At 52.7% G+C, this 20,170-nt stretch overlaps 3 protein-coding genes across 7 annotated transcripts in view; all 3 read right to left on the bottom strand.

Annotated features, from left to right (window-relative positions):
- Gcn1 (GCN1 activator of EIF2AK4) overlaps positions 1–3,767 on the bottom strand; it is a 60,353-nt gene extending 56,586 nt beyond the window's left edge. The window contains exon 1 of one of the 2 annotated variants that reach the window (XM_076922548.1): positions 3,691–3,767. In XM_076922548.1, the coding sequence (XP_076778663.1) occupies positions 3,691–3,708 (18 nt within the window). In that variant the 5' untranslated portion in view covers positions 3,709–3,767. Of the gene's footprint in view, positions 1–3,341; positions 3,639–3,690 lie in introns of those variants that run through there. The other variant, XM_076922547.1, reaches the window with a different exon arrangement.
- Positions 3,768–5,136: 1,369 nt separating this feature from the next.
- On the bottom strand, positions 5,137–8,851 carry Rplp0 (ribosomal protein lateral stalk subunit P0). The gene is made up of 7 exons (XM_076922546.1): positions 8,749–8,851; positions 8,402–8,503; positions 7,328–7,591; positions 7,091–7,237; positions 6,817–7,002; positions 5,862–6,002; positions 5,137–5,369 (listed from the first exon to the last, which is right to left on the bottom strand). Exons 2-7 carry the CDS (start codon positions 8,453–8,455, stop codon positions 5,208–5,210), a joined length of 954 nt encoding a protein of 317 aa, XP_076778661.1. The 5' UTR covers positions 8,456–8,503; positions 8,749–8,851; the 3' UTR covers positions 5,137–5,207.
- Positions 8,852–11,727: 2,876 nt separating this feature from the next.
- Pxn (paxillin) overlaps positions 11,728–20,170 on the bottom strand; it is a 45,955-nt gene continuing 37,512 nt past the window's right edge. For 2 of the 4 annotated variants that reach the window (XM_076922542.1, XM_076922543.1), the window contains exons 7-15: positions 18,522–19,352; positions 17,301–17,567; positions 16,785–17,099; positions 16,122–16,223; positions 15,698–15,868; positions 15,444–15,617; positions 14,819–14,900; positions 14,539–14,687; positions 11,728–13,853 (exon numbers count right to left, since the gene is read on the bottom strand). In XM_076922542.1, the coding sequence (XP_076778657.1) occupies positions 13,587–13,853; positions 14,539–14,687; positions 14,819–14,900; positions 15,444–15,617; positions 15,698–15,868; positions 16,122–16,223; positions 16,785–17,099; positions 17,301–17,567; positions 18,522–19,352 (2,358 nt within the window). In that variant the 3' untranslated portion in view covers positions 11,728–13,586. The remainder of the gene's footprint in view (positions 13,854–14,538; positions 14,688–14,818; positions 14,901–15,443; positions 15,618–15,697; positions 15,869–16,121; positions 16,224–16,784; positions 17,100–17,300; positions 17,568–18,521; positions 19,353–20,170) is intronic. The other 2 variants (XM_076922544.1, XM_076922545.1) reach the window with 2 other exon arrangements.

Here is a 20,170-nt window from a genome sequence, read left to right as displayed (position 1 = left end):
GTTTGTTTTACCACCATATGGCCTTTGTACCCTAACCCTAACACTCTCTCTCCATCCCACCAACAGCAGTCCTCAGGTTTATAAGGAGCCAGCTGCGGTGGTTAGCGTTGGAACTGTACGTAAACAGTGCCGACCTCCATTTAACGACGCTGCTCCTCATTCCGCCCAGCATATCTAGTTCCCTGGAGTTAATAATTGCCCTTCCCACGATCCTGTTTGCTCTGTTCTTCCTAATCTTATTAATTATTCAACTCAAACTCTTGGTTGTGTGTCTCCATTCCGGAAAATTCTGCCCTACGTCCGGAGTCTCCCTGAGTTGTCTGTCCTTCCCCAGTTTGGCTGGAGATCCCCTGGGAGGAAAGGTGTGTAAGGTAACCATCACAAGTGCCCCAGTATCCGTGAAAAGGTTCTAGCCTCATGTTCAAGTTTGTCATGACCCAGAATTCTATGTTGAAGTCACTGTCCTTCAGAATACTGAAGCAACTGTATTTCTCCACTTGAACGCTAACCTTTACCTAGGGCTGTGAGGACCCAAGCTGTCCTAACATGTTTGGTTCAGACATGGTCTCACTGTGTATCTAGGCAGGCCTCCAACTCTAATGCTCTTGGGTTGGGGTTCTAAGAATGCCTGGTTCTGCTCTGATCTTTTGAAAGGGGCACCAGATTTTCTTTCTAGAAGCTTCTAGGTCTTTTCTTTCTTTTTCTTTTTTAAGATTCTGAAATTTCATAGTCATATGCTTTGTTGTAAGTCTATTTTATCCACTGTGTTGAGGACTCTGGTCTAGCAACATCTCTCTCCATCAGTGGGGGAAACCTGATCGCATGAACTCTAACTTTCAGAGACTCTGCAGTGTATTTCAGGTTGCATCCTGAGTTTCCTAGTTCATGGATCAGGACTCATTTCCTTCAGTGTTCAAAAATCTGTATCTCACAGGGCGGTGGTGGTACACACTCTTGCTACCAGGGTTGGGAGGCTTCAGAAGCAGATCTCTGTGAGTTCGAGGCCAGCCTGGCCTATAGAGTTCCAGTAAAGCCAGGGCTCCACAGAGAACCCAAACTGTATCGCCTCTCACTTCCTAGCTTCCAGACTTTGCTACAGTTGCCTATGGTCTGCATCGATCACCTCATTCATCCCCACCCACAGCCTTCTGTTGGGTTGGCTCTGCTGTGCTGGGGTCAAACACAAGGCTTCGTAGATGCCAACACAGACTCTATCACTGACCTGCCCTCAGCCCTAGAATAGCTTATAGGAAGGATGCTAGGAATAGAACCTAGGTCTCGTGAATGCTGGCCAAATGCCCTACCACTGAGGCAACCACAGCCTAGAGAGCGTGTGTGTGTGTGTGTGCATGTGCGTGTCAGAGGACAACTTTCCGGAATCAGTTCTCTCCTTCCACCAAGGGATACAGGGGTCAAACTCAGGCCATTTTGCTTGTACATCCCAAGTAATAAGCCGTCTTGCCAGCCCCATATTATAATTTTTTAAATCCTTTACCAATCTTAGTGAGGTTTGAGAAAATAGGAAAAATAGATACATGTATATACTACTCTCTGCCTTCCAATATATTAACACTAACACTAACATTAAAATTCTCTCTCTCTCTCTCTCTCTCTCTCTCTCTCTCTCTCTCTCTTGAGACAGGTCTTCTTACAGTATAACCCTAGATGGCCTGGAACTTACAGAAATCTTCCTGCTTCTGCCTCCCAAGTACTGGGACTAAAAGGCTTGTGCCACTACACTGGGTAATAACATAGCATTAAATTCATACTGATAGCTCTCTCACAAACATGCAGGAACTTTTCATATTTGAAAAAGCAGTTGAGGCTTCTCTGTTTCTTCATCGGAAGTTGCCTGGCTGGGAGTAGCTTATAGTATAGCCCTTGCCCAGCAAGCATGAGGCCCTGGGCTGGATTCCCAGCCTCATCTCGAAGGGAAACATGAAAACATGAAACCTTGTCACAACAAAACTGAGAGGAATATACTAAGATCCTTTAAGAGTCCCACTGGATGTTGGAAAGATCAACTGTCACACCCTCCAAGTTCACAGGTGTCTCTGTAGACATCACTGCCCAAGAAAAGAGGATTTTCTGAGATGACAGGGTGACACATCAGCCACTCTCCTTATGAGACTGCTGCAAAGGGCAATTCACTTGAAGCACGAGTGAAGAACTGAATTCTTAATTTCATGTAATTCTGACCAACTTAATAGCCTTATGGCTATTTTGATAACACAGTTAAGAGTAGCCTAGAGAAGATTCTTTTTTTTTTTTTCCTTTTCGAGACAGGTTTTCTCTGTGTAGCCCTGGCTGTCCTGAAACTCACTCTGTAGACCAGGCTGGCCTCGAACTCAGAAATCCACCTGCCTCTGCCCCTAAAGTGCTGAGATTAAAGGTGTGCGCCACCACTGCCTGTCTCTAGAGAAGGTTCTTAAACCCGTGAGTATCCATCGATGTTAAATGTTCAGAAACACCAAGTAAATTCCCTTCTTAGGGTTCACTAAACAAATTACCAGACCCTTGTACAGGAAACCCTTGCAAAATATCTTTTTAATGTTCAGGTTAATTGGCCCCCTTCTGGTTAGCCTTAAGGATCAAACGAAAAAAAAAATCAATTAATTTCACCTAGGAGACCTGTCTTTTAAATACATTCCTGCCAGGCAGGGTAACCCCCCTACCCCCACTCACCCCCGCATTGGGGGGGGGGGGGGTGGACAGGCAACGTGGCCAAGTTCATGGCCAACTCACGGTACATTTTTTTGATGTTTTTCAAGACAGGGTTTGTGTAGCCTATTGCTGCCTGGAACTCACTCTGTAGACCAGGCTGGACCTGGGAAATTCACAGAAATCCACTTGCCTCTGCCTTCCCAGTGCTGGGATTAAAGACGCGTGCCACCACTGCCTGGCCTTGATCTACACTTTTGAAAAGGGAGGGTGGGATGCGGACACGGAGATAAAAAAATTACGTTTCTTATTTTATAGCCTTTTCACTCTCCCACGAGGCTACAAAACGAGGCTGCGATGGAGAAGGGGTATCCTCAACGCCTCCCTGAACTGCAATGTACCCACAGGTGTGAACACACAAAGGTGTCAAGCCTTCTTCCCAGTGAAGAAGACATTTTGGGATCTCATCCAGGGTCCAGCAACACCCAGCCACCCACATGGGCCCCTACGATTTTGTCTCACGAAATCTTCCCAGGAGCCCTATGAAATATGTATTATCAACGCCATTCTATATAAAAGGGCTGAGACTTGGAGGGGTGATGTCATTTATCGAGTTGCCTTAGCGAAACCAACGAGCAGAGACTCAACTCCGAACGCGTATGGACATAAAGGCTACACACCAAGCGCGGGCACAGAGTCGGGGGGCCTCCGCATCGCCCCGCGGGCTCTGGAGAACCGTGGCAGATTCCGAGTGCAAGCTCTGCAACCGCCCGCACGGGAACAGACCCAACAGGGCGCCGGCTGCCCCGAAGCCAAGCCGATGGCAAGATCCTCGAGCCCGGGGTCGCTCTGCCCGCCCAGGCCGGTGCGAGCCTCGAGCCGGGAGGAGCCCGCCCCCGACCGCCGCCGCCTCCTCCTGCGCCCTCCACGGCCGTGGGCGCCGCGGCCTCCGCCCGGGCCATCCCGCCCCCGCTGCCCGCGCTCCGGCCCCGCCGACCGCCGCGTTGGCCCCGCGGCCGCCCGCCTCACCTGCGTGTCCGCCGCCATCCTGCCGGCGCCCACTCCGGAACCGCTTCCGGAGCGCTTCCGGGTCACAGCGGGGCCCACGCGGCAAGGCGAGGCCTGGCGCCCCCGGGCGGGAGGGCGGCCGCAGGTCGCGATCTGCAGCCGCCGGACGAGGGCTCTCCTTAGCCTGGCCTCCCGGGCGACGCCCTGCAGCTCCGGCATCCTTGGGGATCCCCGGGTCCAGCCCCGACACCCCCATTCCAGGCCACTGAATGCTGTTTCCTAGGCTCCAGGAATGAACCCAGGAGGCTGCAGTCTAGAGAAGACTTGGGGGTTAGAACAGGTGATGAGGCACGGGGTAGGGATGCAGGGATGCAGGGATGCCCTGGGATTGCTGCGAGGTCCTCCTGGGAGCCTCAGCTGCAGACCGCTGGGGACGGGGGTGAGGAAGAGCTTCGTGGCTTTGGAGAAATGATTTAATTTTTACTACGACTCTAGAGTATGCTTTGAGAATGCCGTCTCCAGGACTGAAAACGTATTTTAGGAAGTCTTACAACCGCCTTTCCATAGCACGTTATTCTGAATAGTTTGCACCCTTCCTACTAGAACATGAAGCAACTCTTTGTGCACACCTTAGCGGCTAGTTAACTGTATCCAAGTAAGCCATACTCTTAACTAGAAAAAAAACCACTGTCTCCAAATGGAGATTCAACTGCACATCTAAATTAGTTTTAACTTCATCATTACACAGCAGTGACTGTAGTTACTGCACCCTGAAGGCTGAGGCAGATCCACTGCTAAACCAACTCTCATCTCAAACGGCACAATCAGGCACTTGAGTTCAGTCCCCATGACTGACCTGGATGTTCAGGGGATTTCAGACCTTAACCATCCCTCACTAAAACAACTCTAACGCTGCCTCAGCCTTAAGCAAGGGGGCTCTGGACCTGCTTGGAGCAATAAGGGTACTTGATACAAACACTGGCTTGAACCTAGATACCAAGGTTAAACTGAACAGGGTTGGTATGACTTAGAGGTCTCTTAACCAGTGATTTCAGAATATATACAATGTATATCCCCCATGAACAAGAACTACCTAATAAAGGTCACCTTTAATTCCCAGCAGGAAAATCTTTGTCCCAGGCCTACCATGGCTACGAGGTCAAAAGACCCTGTCTCAAACCAACCCCCCTCCACAAAACCACTAGTAGCTTTATTTTTAGAAACAAAGATGCCAACACAAAATATATCCTTAAATAGTAATGTTTTTGTCTTTTGGTTTTTTTGAGAGGGTTTCTCTGTGTAGCCCTGGCTGTCCTGGAACTCACTCTGTAGACCAGCCGATCAAACTCAGAAATCCACCTGCCTCTGCCTCCCAAGTGCTGGGATTAAAGGTGTGCACCACCACTGCCTGGCCATGTTTTTGTCTTTTAGCACTGCTTAAGTGAACTAAATAAATGCAGACAAAGGTTTAAGAGAATTAAGCCTTTATTTCCATCTTTCTCAAATTAAGCAGGCTGACTTGGTTGCTTTGAGGGGGATTAGTCAAAGAGACCGAATCCCATATCCTCATCTGATTCCTCCGACTCTTCCTTTGCTTCAGCCTTGGCTGGGGCTGCTGCAGCAGCAGGGGCAGCAGTGGTGGCAGCAGCCACAGGGGCAGCAGCAGCAAATGCAGAGGGATCAGCCAGGAAGGCCTTGACCTTGAGGGAGAAAAGACAGTCAAGGTGATCATTGTTCTACCACCTGCACCCTTCCTAAGTAAGGCCAGTGCTGGTGACAGCTTTCCAGTGTGAAGCTCCCCATCAGGTCTGGGTACAGCCTGTTGGCTGGGACACTTTTTTTGTTTTGTTTTTTCAAGACAGGGTTTCTCTGTGTAGTCTTGGCTGTCCTGGAACTCACTCTGTAGACCAGGCTGGCCTCGAACTCAGAAATCCTCCTGCCTCTGCCTCCCAAGTGCTGGGATTAAAGGCGTGTGCCACCCCCCCTCCCCCAGGCAGCTGGGACACCTTTAATGAGAGCATGCATACCCTTGTCCCCATCACTAAAACATGCAGTTTCCCCATTAGAAAAGGCTCACTTTGGCTACATGAAACCCTGTCTTTTCTCACATGGTGTGAAAGGATGAGTCTGAACACGCCAACTCAGCAGACTGCCATTTACCAACCTGTCAGGTCCTCAAAGGACAGCCTTACCTTTTCAGCAAGTGGGAAGGTGTAATCAGTCTCCACAGACAGAGCCAGGACACGCTTGTACCCATTGATGATGGAGTGGGGTACTGAGGCAACAGTCGGGTACCCAATCTGGAGACAGACACTGGCCACATTGCGGACACCCTGCAGGGGGGACAGATGACATCTTAGCTCACCTCAGTCTCAGCCAGCTCACCAGATGCTCTGGGCAGGGCCAAGAGCCATCACTTTGTGCTCAGCCTTCCTCCAGCCCTGGGTGTTCAATACACCCTATGACTTGACAGCCTAAGCTGTTAACATAGTTACTGAGCACTTGCGGAGAGAATATTGACCTATCCCCAGATGTGATTTACCAGTGATGGAACATTTTTAAATCTTGAAATATGATTGCGGGCAGGCATGGTAGGAGTTGGAAGTATAAATTATATAAACATCTCAAAAAATGCTAATAAAAAATTAAAATGCTAAATCCAGTTATATAATTTCAGTAAGTTACTCACTCAGTGAAACAATTTTCCTTAAAAGCCAATTTAATGGCAGTATCTGGCAAGAGCCTGGGGTGGGGGAAATGACAGTCCTTAAAAAGGTAATCAATTTTATAGACTCACTACTCAAAATCTCAACCCCAGATCTGTTTTACTAGTTTTGTTTCAGGCCAGTGTCTAAGTGGACCTGACCATCCTCTAACTCCCAGAACTCACTATGTAGGCCAGGATGGCCTCAAACTCACAATCCCTGCCTCTGCAGGGAATAAAGATACGGCCCCCACAGCCAGTGTCTGGTTACAACAGGCTGTAACAACCTTTAGATTCCCAGCACAAGCAACTCACTGAACCACCAACCTCCCCGCCAGACTGTAGAGTCACTTCTGTTTTCTGCAGATGAGACAATGGACAAACAGAAGATGTTCAGTACACATGTGTCTCACTCAGCGTCGGAGGGAGGCACTGGGACGTACCTCCAGGAAGCGAGTGTGCAGGGTCTGCTCTGTGATGTCCAGCACTTCGGGGTTATAGATGCTGCCACTGTCAAACACCTGCTGGATGACCAGCCCGAAGGAGAAGGGGGAGATGTTCAGCATGTTCAGCAGGGTGGCCTCGCTGGCTCCCACCTTGTCTCCGGTCCTTATCAGCTGCACATCGCTCTGAGGAAGGGAACAGCAGGCAGTTACACTCTAGACACTCAGAAGGCCCAGTCCAAAGGCCCCACCACTGCAAGCCACGTCCACTCACCAGGATTTCAATGGTGCCTCTGGAGATTTTAGTGGTGATGCCCAAGGCTTGGAAGAAAGAGGTCTTCTCAGGCCCCAGCCCAGTGTTCTGAGCAGGCACAGTGACCTCACACGGGGCAATGGCACCAGCTCGAGCAGCAGCTGGCACCTAAACAAAGGTATTCAACGGTCAAGTCTCTCCACTGGTACACCCGAGGATAGCTGAATCCTCTCATCATCTGCCCATCTGTCCCCTCACCTTATTGGCCAGCAGCATGTCCCTGATCTCAGTGAGGTCCTCCTTGGTGAACACGAAGCCCACGTTCCCCCGGATGTGAGGCAGCAGTTTCTCCAGAGCTGGGTTGTTCTCCAGGTGGCCCCTGATGGCCTTGCGCATCATGGTGTTCTTGCCCATCAGCACAACAGCCTTCCCCCGGAGGGACATTCGGATCTGCTGCATCTGCTTGGAGCCCACGTTGTCTGCTCCCACAATGAAGCATTTTGGGTAATCATCCAAAAGTTGCTATGAAGAAAGCCAGGAAGAAACCAAGTCAGAGGGAAACAAAACCCAAACTGTGCAGCCACTAGCTCCACACTGCGGCTTCATGCTTCCAAGGCTTAGCCGTGACACTTCTTACTAGGAGCCAGTCACCTGAGCGTCACCTGTCTTACCTCACCCAACTCACTGGCTAGTTCTGAACAGCACAAATTCCTGTCACCGCCGAAAATGAACTTTTTGCTGGGTGTGATGGCACACCTGTGATGGTGGGTGAAGCCTAACTGCTAATTCCAGGGCAGCCTGAGCTATACGGGGAAGCCCTACCTCACACAAAACTTAGTTTTACTTTTTAAATAGGGGCCTGGCTGACCAAAGTGACTGTGATCAGAATGAGAGACACACTTAAAAGCACAGAGAACGAGTTATAGAGGTGATGGGGGGGCCTTAGGTTGTTTAGTATAAAAGGTACTACCGTACCCAAAATCTGTGTCTGAAAGTTAACTAAATCAGACTCATGCCTACAAAGCCTGGCAGTTCCGGTTAAAAGCCGCCTCGAAGGCCTTTTGTAATCAAGTCACTGGATACCAGCCTGACGGGCAGGTCTCAAGTGTACAAGATGCCTACTTAAGATGACTCGCTCCAGTCTCAGCCCTTTGCACACACGGGAAGGGCTCTACGAGACGAGCCTCCGGGTGAGTGAGCTAGTTCTGTACCAGAGGAGCCGAAGATGACAGAACTTCCCAGGACGACTAGTTCTGCTAAAGCGCCTAGCAAATGACCGCCCCAGTAAGACCGGGGCGGAAGCGGCGCGTCCACGGCCCGCTCCGCACTTACGATGATCTTAAGGAAGTAGTTGGACTTCCAGGTCGCCCTGTCTTCCCTGGGCATCACGGCGGTGCGTCAGGGATTGCCACGCGGGGTTTAAAGACGATGTCACTGGGGAGAGAGGGGCAGCGTAAGCCCGGTAACACCAACACCAGCCCCGGTCTGAGGCCTAGGCCAAGCCGGCCACGCGGGAGCTGGGCCCGGGCAGCCGCTGCCGACAGCGCGGGCGGGTGAGCAGACGAGGCCGCAGACGGGACGGGCAGCCCAGCCCCGAGGCTGCCCGAGCCCATCGCTCCCGACCCCAGCGTCCCCATGCGCCTGCCGCCCTCCCACAATCACACACGCGCGACCCTAACCTCTAATGAGGACGCCTGGCGAGAGGAGGGCCGCGCGCCCGCGCGTGCCTTTTATAGGAGAACCGGGCGGCCTCGTAAACCGAGGACGACGTCTATGTTTATTGGCTGGCGCCGTCAGCCGTCCCGCCTCGCTCAGTTAATATACGCATCCATTGGCTGATACCGCTGCCACTCCAGCAAGTCGGGGAAGTAAAGACTGCACCCTGTTGCGTGAGGAGCGCTCCCAGAGCTGCTGCCCTCTGCTGGTTCGGAGCCGCCCTGCAGCGTCACTAAGTCAGTACAGCAAGGCACAGCAAAACCAACTTCCGGGAAACCCTAGCAGAAGCTCTCCACTCTCCTCCTGTAACATCCTCACGTGCACAAAACTCATCAAAGGTTCCCGTTTTCACTGAGTAAAAGCCTAAAACGTAGACTGTTTTCAAGGTCCTGCACGACTGTTTCCACTGTCGCCATCTGGTTTCGTTGCTTTCCTACTGATCTTTTTGCTTCCAACCTTCCCCACAACCCCCACCCAGAGTATGCCTTTATTTTAGGGCTTTTTTTTTTTTTTTCACAACTTTTTTATCTTCCAGGAAGTTCTGGCCAGTGCCGGCCAGAGAAACTCACCTCCTCCAAGTCCTGCTGCAAATGCTATCTACTCAAGGAGACCCGCCCTGACTGTATGTTTCTTTTTTCTTTTTTTTTTTTTTTTTTTTGTTTGTTTGTTTGTTTGTTTGTTTTCGAGACAGGGTTTCTCTGTGTAGTCCTGGCTGTCCTGGAACTCACTCTGTAGACCAGGCTAGTCTCGAACTCAGAAATCCGCCTGTCTCTGCCTCCCAAGTGCTGGGATTAAAGGCGTGCGCCACCACCGCCCGGCCTGACTGTACATTTCTAATTTTAAGGGCGGGGGTAAAACCAAACCCACCCTCCCTCACTCTCCTTCCTTCTCCCACAGCCCTTACACATCTAACTCCCTGTATAATTCACCACGTTATGTTTGTCAGGTTCTCCCTGCAAGAATGTAAGCGCCACAATGGCAGAGATTTTTGTTCTGTGCCTGCCAGGCAGTGAGTGGTATGCGGCCAGATGAGACCCAGATCCATAACTCTGTTCTGCCACTTGCTATGCTGTCTACAGAAGGACTTCCACTTTATTGACCATCTACTTTCCCTTCCTGGGATACAGGAGAAAATCGATACATGTAAGCCTCTTGTATTATATATGTGTGTGTGTGTGTGTGTGTGTGTGTGTGTACATTCATTCAACATTTATTTGGATAATCGGTTTACTTTGAGACAGTCTCACTCTGGGGCGTGCCTCCCTCAAGCTCCCCTGTAACCAAGTGCCCATCACAGTAAGCTGAGGCCTACTTTTTAATGTTCTCTCTGATATCCCGCAGCTGGGTTCTACTTACTCCAGCCGATTATGGCTGGATAGGAGCTGGGAATGCACACGTCTGTGAAGCTCCCAGACCTTTCACTCGGGTTTGGGAACTGCAGTGCAAAAAGGTGTCTTCCTGCTCAAGAAAGCAGCAGTAAACTGGCTGGACTGGATATCAGAACCACCCTTGCCAGCCTGGGGGAAGGGAACATTTTGACAGGAGGAACTGGGGCCCCAGGTTGGGAGCTATCCAACATTGGCTGGGAACTGAACTCAGAGCCTCTGGAACAGCAGCACTTATTCTTAACTGCTGAGCTATCTTTCCAGACCCATGAATAAATAAATATCCATATATAAATAAATGTGTATATATGGGGGAAGATATTGAACCTAGGGGCTTGTTCATGCTGGACAAGCAGTCCATTGTTTTAAAGCTTCCTGGAGCCTTTGAAGACCAGCCCAGTTTGAGAACTGCTGGAATCGGTGTGGCTGCTGAGGTGGTTCTTTAATGACAAAGATTTGCACGCTCAGCACTGTGTGTGCACATTCCTGATGTTACCGTCTCCCTCAGTCCTGAGGTGCAGTACTTTATCCACAAGAAAGCTCCCAGAGAGATTAAATCATCTGACAACTTCAGAAGAAGGATCTAGGAACAGGTTCAAAAGCCATGGGCCCCACTGTGCTACTCAGTCAAATCCAAACCCTATGTCTGTCTTTCTCTAAATGCACTTTTTCTTTTTCCAAGCGCATACATACGACTATGGTACATTTCCAAAGACATCCTGACTCTGACAATATAAATACCCTCTCTAATTGTAATATACCAATATAGCATCATGCCATGAAGCCATCAGAAATGGTGCAAATCTATATCCAGTGGCGTGGGAAGGTATCCACACAACACTACCGAGAAAGCTAATTACACTTATTTCTGTAAGGATGAGACATGAGGGTTGGGAAAAGAAACCAGGTCATTCTCTCTGAGTGGGTGTCAAAGGTCACGGCCACTTCCAAGATCACCGTAATAGAGTTGTCATCCAGAATACCATTTACAGTGCTGCCTGGAAGCCTGCTCAAAAGGACAGGGAGACTGAAGCTGCAGCTTTTGGCCGAATGAAACCATCCATCCAATTTGGGGGTCCCGAGTTCAGACAAGAGAAAGCATGCATATATGGACATGACCACAAGGGGGCAGTAGAGACTGACCAGCAGCAAGAAGTTGTTGGCATTCCATAGGGAAAGGATTATAGTTTAGACCAAGGTGTTCTCTGGAACTTGTGATTTCCACTCTGTTCTTTCTCCATGGTCAGTGGGTGAAGAAAGGTCACCCAACAGGCCCACAGGGAGATACCCTCGGTGAATCCACATAATAGCCCTAGAGCAGGACCTGCCCCCTGTGGGCCTAGTCAACAGTACTCCCTAGTAAAGCTCATGCTGGATTCAGTAGGACCTATGGCCACAAGCAAACTTCCAGGATCCCATTCTCTGGCTTTCTCTGCCCCCAGGAAGAAAACATCGATTATTCGCCTTCTCTGTATGACTCTTCTGAGTCTAGAGAGATTCTCGTTTCTCTGTTGTGGCAACTAAGACCCAACTCCCAAGAAATAACACCACCTCGGGTGAAAATCATGGCAAACTTTATTGGCATAAATCACAGGAGTTGAAATGGGAAAAGCCAGGTTAGAAGTTTATAAGGGGAAAAAAAAATATATATATATATATATCAAATGATCACATATCCATTGACCCAGAGAATGGAGCTCCAGATACCCCAGTCTCTTCTTGGAGGGGCCTGGAGCAGGTCACTGTAAACAGAGCAGTAAGGCCTGTGGGTGGAAGTGCAGGTGTCTGCAGCGCCAGAGCTGACCTTGTCCTGGGCTGCTGCTAGCCCAGCCCTGACTGAGGATCTGGGACCCCATCACACTGGGCCGCTACTCGGAAGCTGATGTAATGTGTAGGTCCCTGGCCTATGGAATCCCCTGGAGTGCCTTTTCCAGGGGCTTTTCTTCCAGCCTTTTCCAAGCTGGCTGCTCCCGTCTCGTCCTTTGGAATGGGAGCTCCGGGACTTCCTGTTGTTCTAACAGGATTTTGACCCTCTGCCCTAAATCCTACTGAGCTCCCTTGTACCAACTTGGGGCGTTCTTCTCAGACCCCCTCCACCACAAACATGAATCCCACCTGTGAAAGGGAACAACCTTTGCCCAGGTCACCAGGAAGTTTGAGGGAGAGATGCACCCAGTGGAAAGGAGACCAGAGACCCTTTACGGTCTTCCTAGTCAAAATCAGACACCAGCTTTTCCTGAGAAGGCAGAAGAGGGAGCCCCAAAGAAGCAATGAGGGGGCTGAGAAGGTCAGTGGGTTCTCCTTGTTGCCAGAAAGTTCACAGGGAGCGGAGGCTGGCTCCTGATGGCTTACTTAGGCAGGAAGCAGACCCCAACTATGTCTTTCCCCTTTGCCTCCCTTGGGAACAGGACACATGAGGTTCAAAATTCCAGGTCCAAAGGGCTGAACCTTCTTAGACCAGTTCTTAGTGAAGAGCCCCTTGGCCTGGGCAGTAAGGGAAGGGCTTGAAAATACAGCAGTTTAAAAACAGTCCTGGGAGCTGGGAGGTTACAGAAGTCATCACCGAGCTGCTCCCAGTTCATTGTGCTAAGAAATAAAATAAGATACAAATTGTTTCCCCGTCCCAAGCCCTCAGTACAAAGCAAAGTCCATACCAAAACCAAGGCCACGGGCTGAGCCAGCGGCAGTGGACAGACAAGAGTACAAAAGGGGGCGTTCTTTAAATCTCTTCAAAATCATCTTGTAGAGATACATAAAAGCAACTTGAGCAATACGAAGTTGACCCTCAGTGTAGAAATCTATCAAATGTGGTACAGGATTGAGGTGTGGGTGACACTCCCACCTCACGCCGTCCCCAGAGATGAAGCATGTGTCTATATAAAATGTTATTGCTGGAGAAGCCTTTCTCAGAGACCCGGGGTGGGTATGAATGGGGCAGCCGCCCAGACTCTGGGAGACTGGGTGGTGGCACCCAAAGTGCCTTTGGTGGTGTATGGGTGAGTTTATGCTGGCATTGTCTAGAGGGGCCTGGTGTCCCCAGTACACTAGGGTAATTGGGTTTGGAGAAGGATAAAAAGCCCCTGGCTGACCCTCTCTGCCCTCCCAGTGACCACACTGCTGAAGGGTGACAGTGAACGGCTCCAGTGTGGGGTGCTGGCTCTTGGGGACACACATGGGACAACTGGGCGGCAGTTCCCACCTCTGGTGAAGATGAAGTGCACGGAGAGCCCAGGAGAGCCACGGAAGGGGGAAGAGGCCCCTTTAGGGATGGGAACCAGGCAGGACGGCCACAGTGTCCTGCCCTTCACCTGCACCTGCTGAGGATAAGGTTCCAGTTTCTGTTGATGGGCCCGACACCCCTGGGTCACAGTAGCCGTTGGTGGCGCTGGCTGGAGAGGGCAGGTGACAGAAGTGGCCTAGCAGAAGAGTTTCAGGAAGCAGCTCTGGCAGTAGGGCTTGTCATTCTGCTCCTTGAAGGTGCCCTTGTTGAGCTGCTTGAGGCAGAAGGCGCACACAAAATGCTCGGGGTGGAACTTCTTGGCCATGGCGGTGATGCAGCGCCCGGTAATGGGCTTCTGGCAGCCAGAACACAGCGAGCCACGCCGCTCGTGGTAGTGCACCTCACAGTAGGGCTGCCCGTCGTGCTCAAAGAAGCTGCCGTTGACAAAGGGAGTGAAGCATTCCTGCCAGGCAGAAGACGAGAGCGCTCAGGAGCCGTCCCGGGCGAGGCTCCAAGGACTGTCACCCTTGTAATGACCCCTGTTTGCCCATCATTTCCTGGGAGCTAGGCTAAACGCTTAACTTTCCCCTGGAGGAAGAAGAGGTACGTATGCCATGCTCGCTGCTAAGTGGACAGCCTACAGTCAGAGGGGTGGGCTCTGGATCTACGCAGGTGGCCGTATCATTGTTGCCAGAAACAGACACAATTGTAAAAGGGGTGAGCGGAGCTTAAACTTCACATTCTGGAGCCCCACTTGTGGATCAGTGTGCAGGTATGAAAGGCTCAGGCCTACAGCAGTGTTCCCCGGTTTACTTGTCCAGAAGCCCTTGCTGGAGACCTGTTACCCCACAAACCAGCTTAGGAGCACTGTCCACTCCTATGGAGCCCCAGGATTTATTACATGTCATTTGATTGTCACATGCTCTGTCCAGTGTGACCAGTCCTGAGGCCCGCACACTGGCGCGTAGGACACCTCTACCTTGCTCCTTGTCTCAACCCCAGCTGAGCACTTTTGGGCCTTGAAGAAGCATACATACATACCCCAGCCCTGCTCGCTTTCTGAGAGCCCTAAACACAAGCACTACAAGGGAGACCCCTCTCCCACTGCTTGCTCCCAGGCTCTCCGGCTGAGTGGAGGCGCCCCTTACCCTGCACACAAAACATTCAGGGTGCCACAGGGTGTTGAGGGCTGAAATGTAGTTCTCCAGGATGGCACGGGCACAGCCGCCACACTTGGGTGCGAACATGTCGAAGTAATCTTTCCGACAGTAGGCTTTGCCGTCCTTCTCATGGAACCCTGAGGGCCGGAAGTGGGTGGTGTTCAGAGCGAGACACAGAGCCACCCCGAGTCCACCATTGGTGAGGTCACCCCACCTCCTTCTGAGACATCCCAGAGCATGACAGGCAGGCCCTCCAGCCCAGTCGTACCTTCTGGACCAAAGAAAGCTCCACACTGGGCACAGAAGAAGTGTTCCGGGTGCCACGTGCGGTCCAGTGCCGTCACCACTTTCTGTGGAAGCAGAAAAAAGGAGCAGGGCACTCCCAAAGGCTCTCCTTCCCACCTCACCCTGCTCACAGCCGATGGAAAGAGAGCTCTCTCCTAACTGCAAACACTTAAGTATTCAGAGCTGCTGAGGGATGCGATACACCCACCTCTCTCCTCAAACTTCCGGTCAAACTTACAGGTTCACCGATTTTATTGTGATTCCTACTTTATAAGTAAAGGAACAGACTCTGGAGAGGCTCCCTAACATTGCAGATTGGGGGATGCGAGACACCTGGCACCCAGCCCATTGTCTGTCAAGGCTCCTAATGCCTGGGCCTCCACACCAGGACTCCAGGATGGAGGTGGAGCCACCTAACACACATCTGGGCTGCTGTGAGTCACCAGGTCAGACTCTCAGCCCTGCCCTACCATTTCCTGCCTGTGTAAGCCTTGGGGTTGACCCTCCTTAGAAAGAAAACTGCAGACCACCGGCGATGAAAGGGACAGACAGGGCCCAGAGAGGCAGCCCAGCCACCACAGCCCACTGCCCGCCACGCGTGTGCTCACATCCAGGATGGGCCCGTTACAGTAGTAGCAGCGTGGGGAGAAGAGGCTGTGGTAGTCCTTTTCACAGTAGGGCTGTCCGTCCCGCTCGAAGAAATTCCGGGAGCCAATCTCTTCCTGGCAGTGGGTGCACACGAAGTGCTCGGGGTGCCATGTCTTCCCCATGGCGGTCACAACCTGACAAGACAGACACAAAGTCACTCAGGGTAAGGTCAGGAGCCAAGGTCTATGTCGCAGTGCCTACCTCCTGTGCTTACCTGCCCAGCGATGGGCTTCTTGCAGGCTCCGCAGACCCCTTTGGCAACGGTGGCGACCCCTAGCTTGTTCAGGTCAGACTGCAGACTCCCCAACATGCTGTCAAGCTGGCTCCCCGGCTTTGAGAGTCCCCCAGGAGGAGAGCTGCTCCCAGTTTTCCCCTGGGCCATGAACTGTGGACACAGAGAGAGTCAGTCAGATGTCCAGGGCCTAATGTGGGCAACTCACAGCGTAACACCCATGAGGCTTTCTGTCCTGAACAGACGGGCTGACTGAGGCAAAAGGCACACTGTCCTTTGGGGGGGGTGGGGGAGTAACATCAGCAGGCAGTCCAAAGGTTGAGGAGGGCTTCCAGCACCCAGCTGGATGACCAAGCCCAGGGACAACATGCCAAAGAAGAACTCAGCCCCCAGCCCAAGCACTGACCCCTCCCTCGTCCTGCCCTTCAGGGCTGCTCTGCCTGCTGCTGGGGGCACAGCCGGCTGCCCACGGCCGCTCTCCATCCGCTCTCTGTTCCAGGCCCTGCATCTTAGGTGGGAAAGAGAGGAGGAGAAGACATTGTTTTAAAACTAAGATTGAGAGGCCTCGTCACTGGATTATTTCACACAGAGTTAGAGGATCTCTCCCTACTGGCAATTGCAAAAAAAAAAAAAAAAACACGATAGGGGCTAGGGACAGAGAGAAAGGGGAGGGGAGGAGAGAGAGAGGGGAGAGAGAACAGAAGATAGAGGCCTAGGAGAAGGGGAGGGAGGGGGTGAACCACACAGGTAAACACTGAGGCCTTGACAACAGCAGGCCCAGGCCAACAAGGGCAGAGATGGAGGAGTTTCCAAGTGTGGGAATGGCCTCCTCGGCTGAGGAACCCGAGGGAATGGGCCGGAGTGATTTGCTGAGGTGGTGCCTAGCTAGCAGGCTCAGAAGGATGCAGGGTCAGGCTCTAAAGGGGGCTCAAGTTACACTGTCAGGGCTGAGGATGGAGGACAGAGCCTCAGTGCCTGTGTGAATGCATGCCTCTGCAGCATCCTCAAGAGTTGGGAGGTGGCTCGGGATGAGAGGGGCACAGGTAGGGCAAGGTACCAGGAGGCCTGCCTGCATCGGGTGGAAGAGTGGGTCCTCATTGGTCTGGCAGCCCACAGACCTCACGGTGTGGGGTACAGAAGTGAGACCAGGAGGGCCACGCCCACCCTCCTCCTGGGGCTTTTCCCCTGCAGTCTGGACCCCAGAAGAAGCAGAAGAACCAGCCAAGAGCCCTGGACAGGAGGGAGTGGGCAAGCTGGGCTGGAGAGGAGAGCTGCTGGCCAGAGTGTCAGGGTGATCCTGGAGCAAAGGGACAGGAGGAGGAGAAGGAGCCACTACAGAGATGGTTCTTCTCAGGGGGATGGGGGAGTCAGGAGGGTAGACAACCTGGGAAGAAGAGAGGGTAAAGACAGAGAAAGGTAAGAATCCAGCATGCAGTAGAGGGTGGAGGGGGTGATGTGGCTAGCCTTGTCATCAGGCCATAAAATGCAGAAACCACCCCACCGCCCCAAAATCTTTTTCAGCCAGCACTAGGGCTGAGGGACCTCCAGACCCCCACTTCCCGGCTCGGCCACACCGGCTGGCTACCTTCTCTACCACCTGCCCCCCGGCCCGCCTCCCACGCGGCTGCACGGTGATAACCACGCCTTCCGTCAGCCAGTCCTGCGCAGAGGGCCCTGCCTCCTCCTCCGCCGCCAGCCGGATGCCCAGCCGGCCCTGCAGCTCTGCAATGAGCTGCTCCTGGGACGGGCTCCTGCTCAGGGTGGCAGGGTCCAGCCTGCGGCGAGGGGAGGGTTCCCGGGACATGGGATGTGCGTGGCCTGTCTCCCGGCTCCTCCTGATCACAGAGCGGATCTGGGGGAGGAGGATAAAGCCGTCACCATCCCATTCCTGGTAAGGTCCACCCTAGGGGTCACACGAGGTCAAAGCAGAACAACCAAGAGGCAAGCTGAGGCAGGTAAAAGCAGGAAGCAGACAGGCTGATGAGGGTCCTATGGCCCAGCGCTCACTCCCAAGTCAGCCTCTAACCATGGACAAAACACCTGGAAGCCGCCAGCTGCTCTCTCCTTAACAGAGGCAGGGGGACTCTCCTGACTCACATGGCAACTATCTGACGCTCCTCACTCTCTCACGACTTACATAGAAAGATGGGGGCTCCTCTTTCCTTTACACCTTCTAGCCCGTGTTTGTATGTAGTTTATGGATTATGCGCTACTCATAATTAAGCTTACTCGTTTGTAGTGTTGGGGGAAACGGTTTGTGAAGAAGGCAGAAAGTCAGAATCCTACAGGAAACAAATAAGAGCCAGGCATGGTAGCACGCGGCTAGAATCCCAGCACTGAGGAGGCTACGGCAGGATGGACAGCCAGGAACGGAAGGAAAACCATGTACATGTTTTATCCACTTTCCAGGAATTATCTCAGCTAACCTCTGCGTGACCTTGGGAAGTGCGCTATTGGTGCTCCCATTTTACAGAAGGGAAAACTGAGCCTCTGGGTGGTTCCCCAAGTTCACAAAGGGAGCAAGTGTTGTGCAGATCCACTTGGGTCGCAAATCCACGTGTTTAACTGCTCTGCACATTGAAATGCCAGGGCAGCTCCTCTAAGGGACATCTTAAGAAGCAGGAGGCTGAGCATGACAGGAAGCTGGTCCCCCAGGATCACTGCTAGACGCACCTTCAGGGCCGTCGTCCCTTGGCACTTTCTGCCCAGGCAGACATTCGTAAGGGCAGCATGCAGTTAGCAAGGAGTGGCCCACACTCAAGTCCTGCCAGAGCCATGCCTAGTGACCGCACAAGCTGGTGCCTGCCTGGCCAGAGGTGGAAATCCTCTCCGTGGTGCTGGGTGTCCCCATGGCCATGGCATGAGAAAGCTCCGGCTGCTCCTTCCTGGCCTCCAGAGCGGCTTCAGTGGCACCTTCTAGGTTCCCTGGGTTCTCGAGTGCCCCAGTGGGTCCCCCAAGGCTTCCCTTCTGGGGAATCTTCCCACCTAGCTGCTCCTTGTCCCCGGGGGCAGGACAAGTGCTTCCCAGGCCCCCTGGTTCTGACTGTGCCCTCTCCTGCAGGGCACAGTCCCTAGTGAGAGCCCAGGTGTCAGGGAGGACAGCTTGTCGGTCCACTGCCACAGCAGGAGGCTCAAGCCCTTCCTGAAAGCTATAAGTCACTCCATGGGGAATCTCAGGCCTTGGCGCTGTCAAAGCCTGTGGCTGTCTCCAAATGGGAGCCCCGGTCTCCTGTGAACACACATGGTTGGCCTGTGGCCCCTGGGATCCTGTGCTCCCAGCAGGGGGTGGAGTGTGGCATGGGGAAGCCCCACAGGGGGGACCCATGGAGTCCATCGGCCCGTGCCCCACTTGAGCCTGGCTCTTCGCACCACATGACTGCTGAGAAGCCGTGACAGAAGGATACCTCAAGTTTTGGGTGTCAGATGTCTCCTCAAGACTACCCAAACCAAGCCATCTGGGAGCGACAGAAGGTAAAAGGACCTGACTGTTTCCTTCTGTGCAGAGGGCCTCTGGGGCGTGGTCTCCAGAGGAGGATTTAGTGGGAGGAGGAGGAGGAGGAGGAAGGGTGCGGGGTGGGGGTGGAGAGGAGATGGGCGGCAGCCCCTGGGAGTTCAGCACCACAGTGGAAGAGCTAGTCTGGAGGAGAACGACAGAGGGAGAAAGAGAAAAACGGGGAGAGGTGAGCAGGGGCAGGTGTGGCCTAGTGTCTGAGAACTGCCATCTACACCCATGCAATACTAAGGCGCAGGGTCTCTGGAAAGGCTCCAACCCCAGGAATGCTTGTCTGAGCTGGTCTGGGTCTCCTCTGCACCTTAGGAGACAGCCACAAAGCCATGCTCACCGAGTCACCCAGACTAAGCATGGGGACTCACAACAAGGTGCACACCCAGGGGAAGCTGGCCACTACCCACGCAGCTGTCCCTCCCAGTGCACCCCAGCTCCTCTCTATCGAAAGTCCTTTCTCCAGTGCTTGGCAAGAAGCGGTGTGGCTTTTCCTTGAGGGGCCTGGGTTACACGGTCTAAGGAAGTAACTTCAGCGTTCTGGGATAGGCACCAGCAGAGCCAGCGTGGATCCCGACTTGCTTCCCACTGCTCAGAACCATGGCAACAAGGTTTACAAGCCCAGACTGAGCGGGCACCCAGTATCCGCCTCTGCGCTCCAAGCACGAGTCCGGCTGACGAGAGATAGGAGGCACCTTTCTGGGCCAAGAATGGACAGACCGCCTGGCTCCCTTCTCATATTCCCTAAGCTGCGCCCCAGAAGTCTCTGGCTGACATACACGGAGCTGAAGTCAGCAACTACTGGAGAGCTCTGTCAGTATTAAGCTCTATCAAGGCAATACATTTTCTAAATAAAACACCACGGACTGGCGGGTCTGGAGAGCCTGGGAGGAGAAGGTGGGACACTGCCTGCTGATGGGCCAAGGGCCTGGAAGGTTGGGTTTCCCAAAGAC

The sequence above is a fragment of the Arvicanthis niloticus genome, chromosome 24 (assembly GCF_011762505.2).
Source record: "Arvicanthis niloticus isolate mArvNil1 chromosome 24, mArvNil1.pat.X, whole genome shotgun sequence".
Classification (NCBI taxonomy): domain Eukaryota; kingdom Metazoa; phylum Chordata; class Mammalia; order Rodentia; family Muridae; genus Arvicanthis; species Arvicanthis niloticus.
Note: the sequence above shows the minus strand (reverse complement) of the source record. Positions and strands in the feature narration are given on the sequence as shown.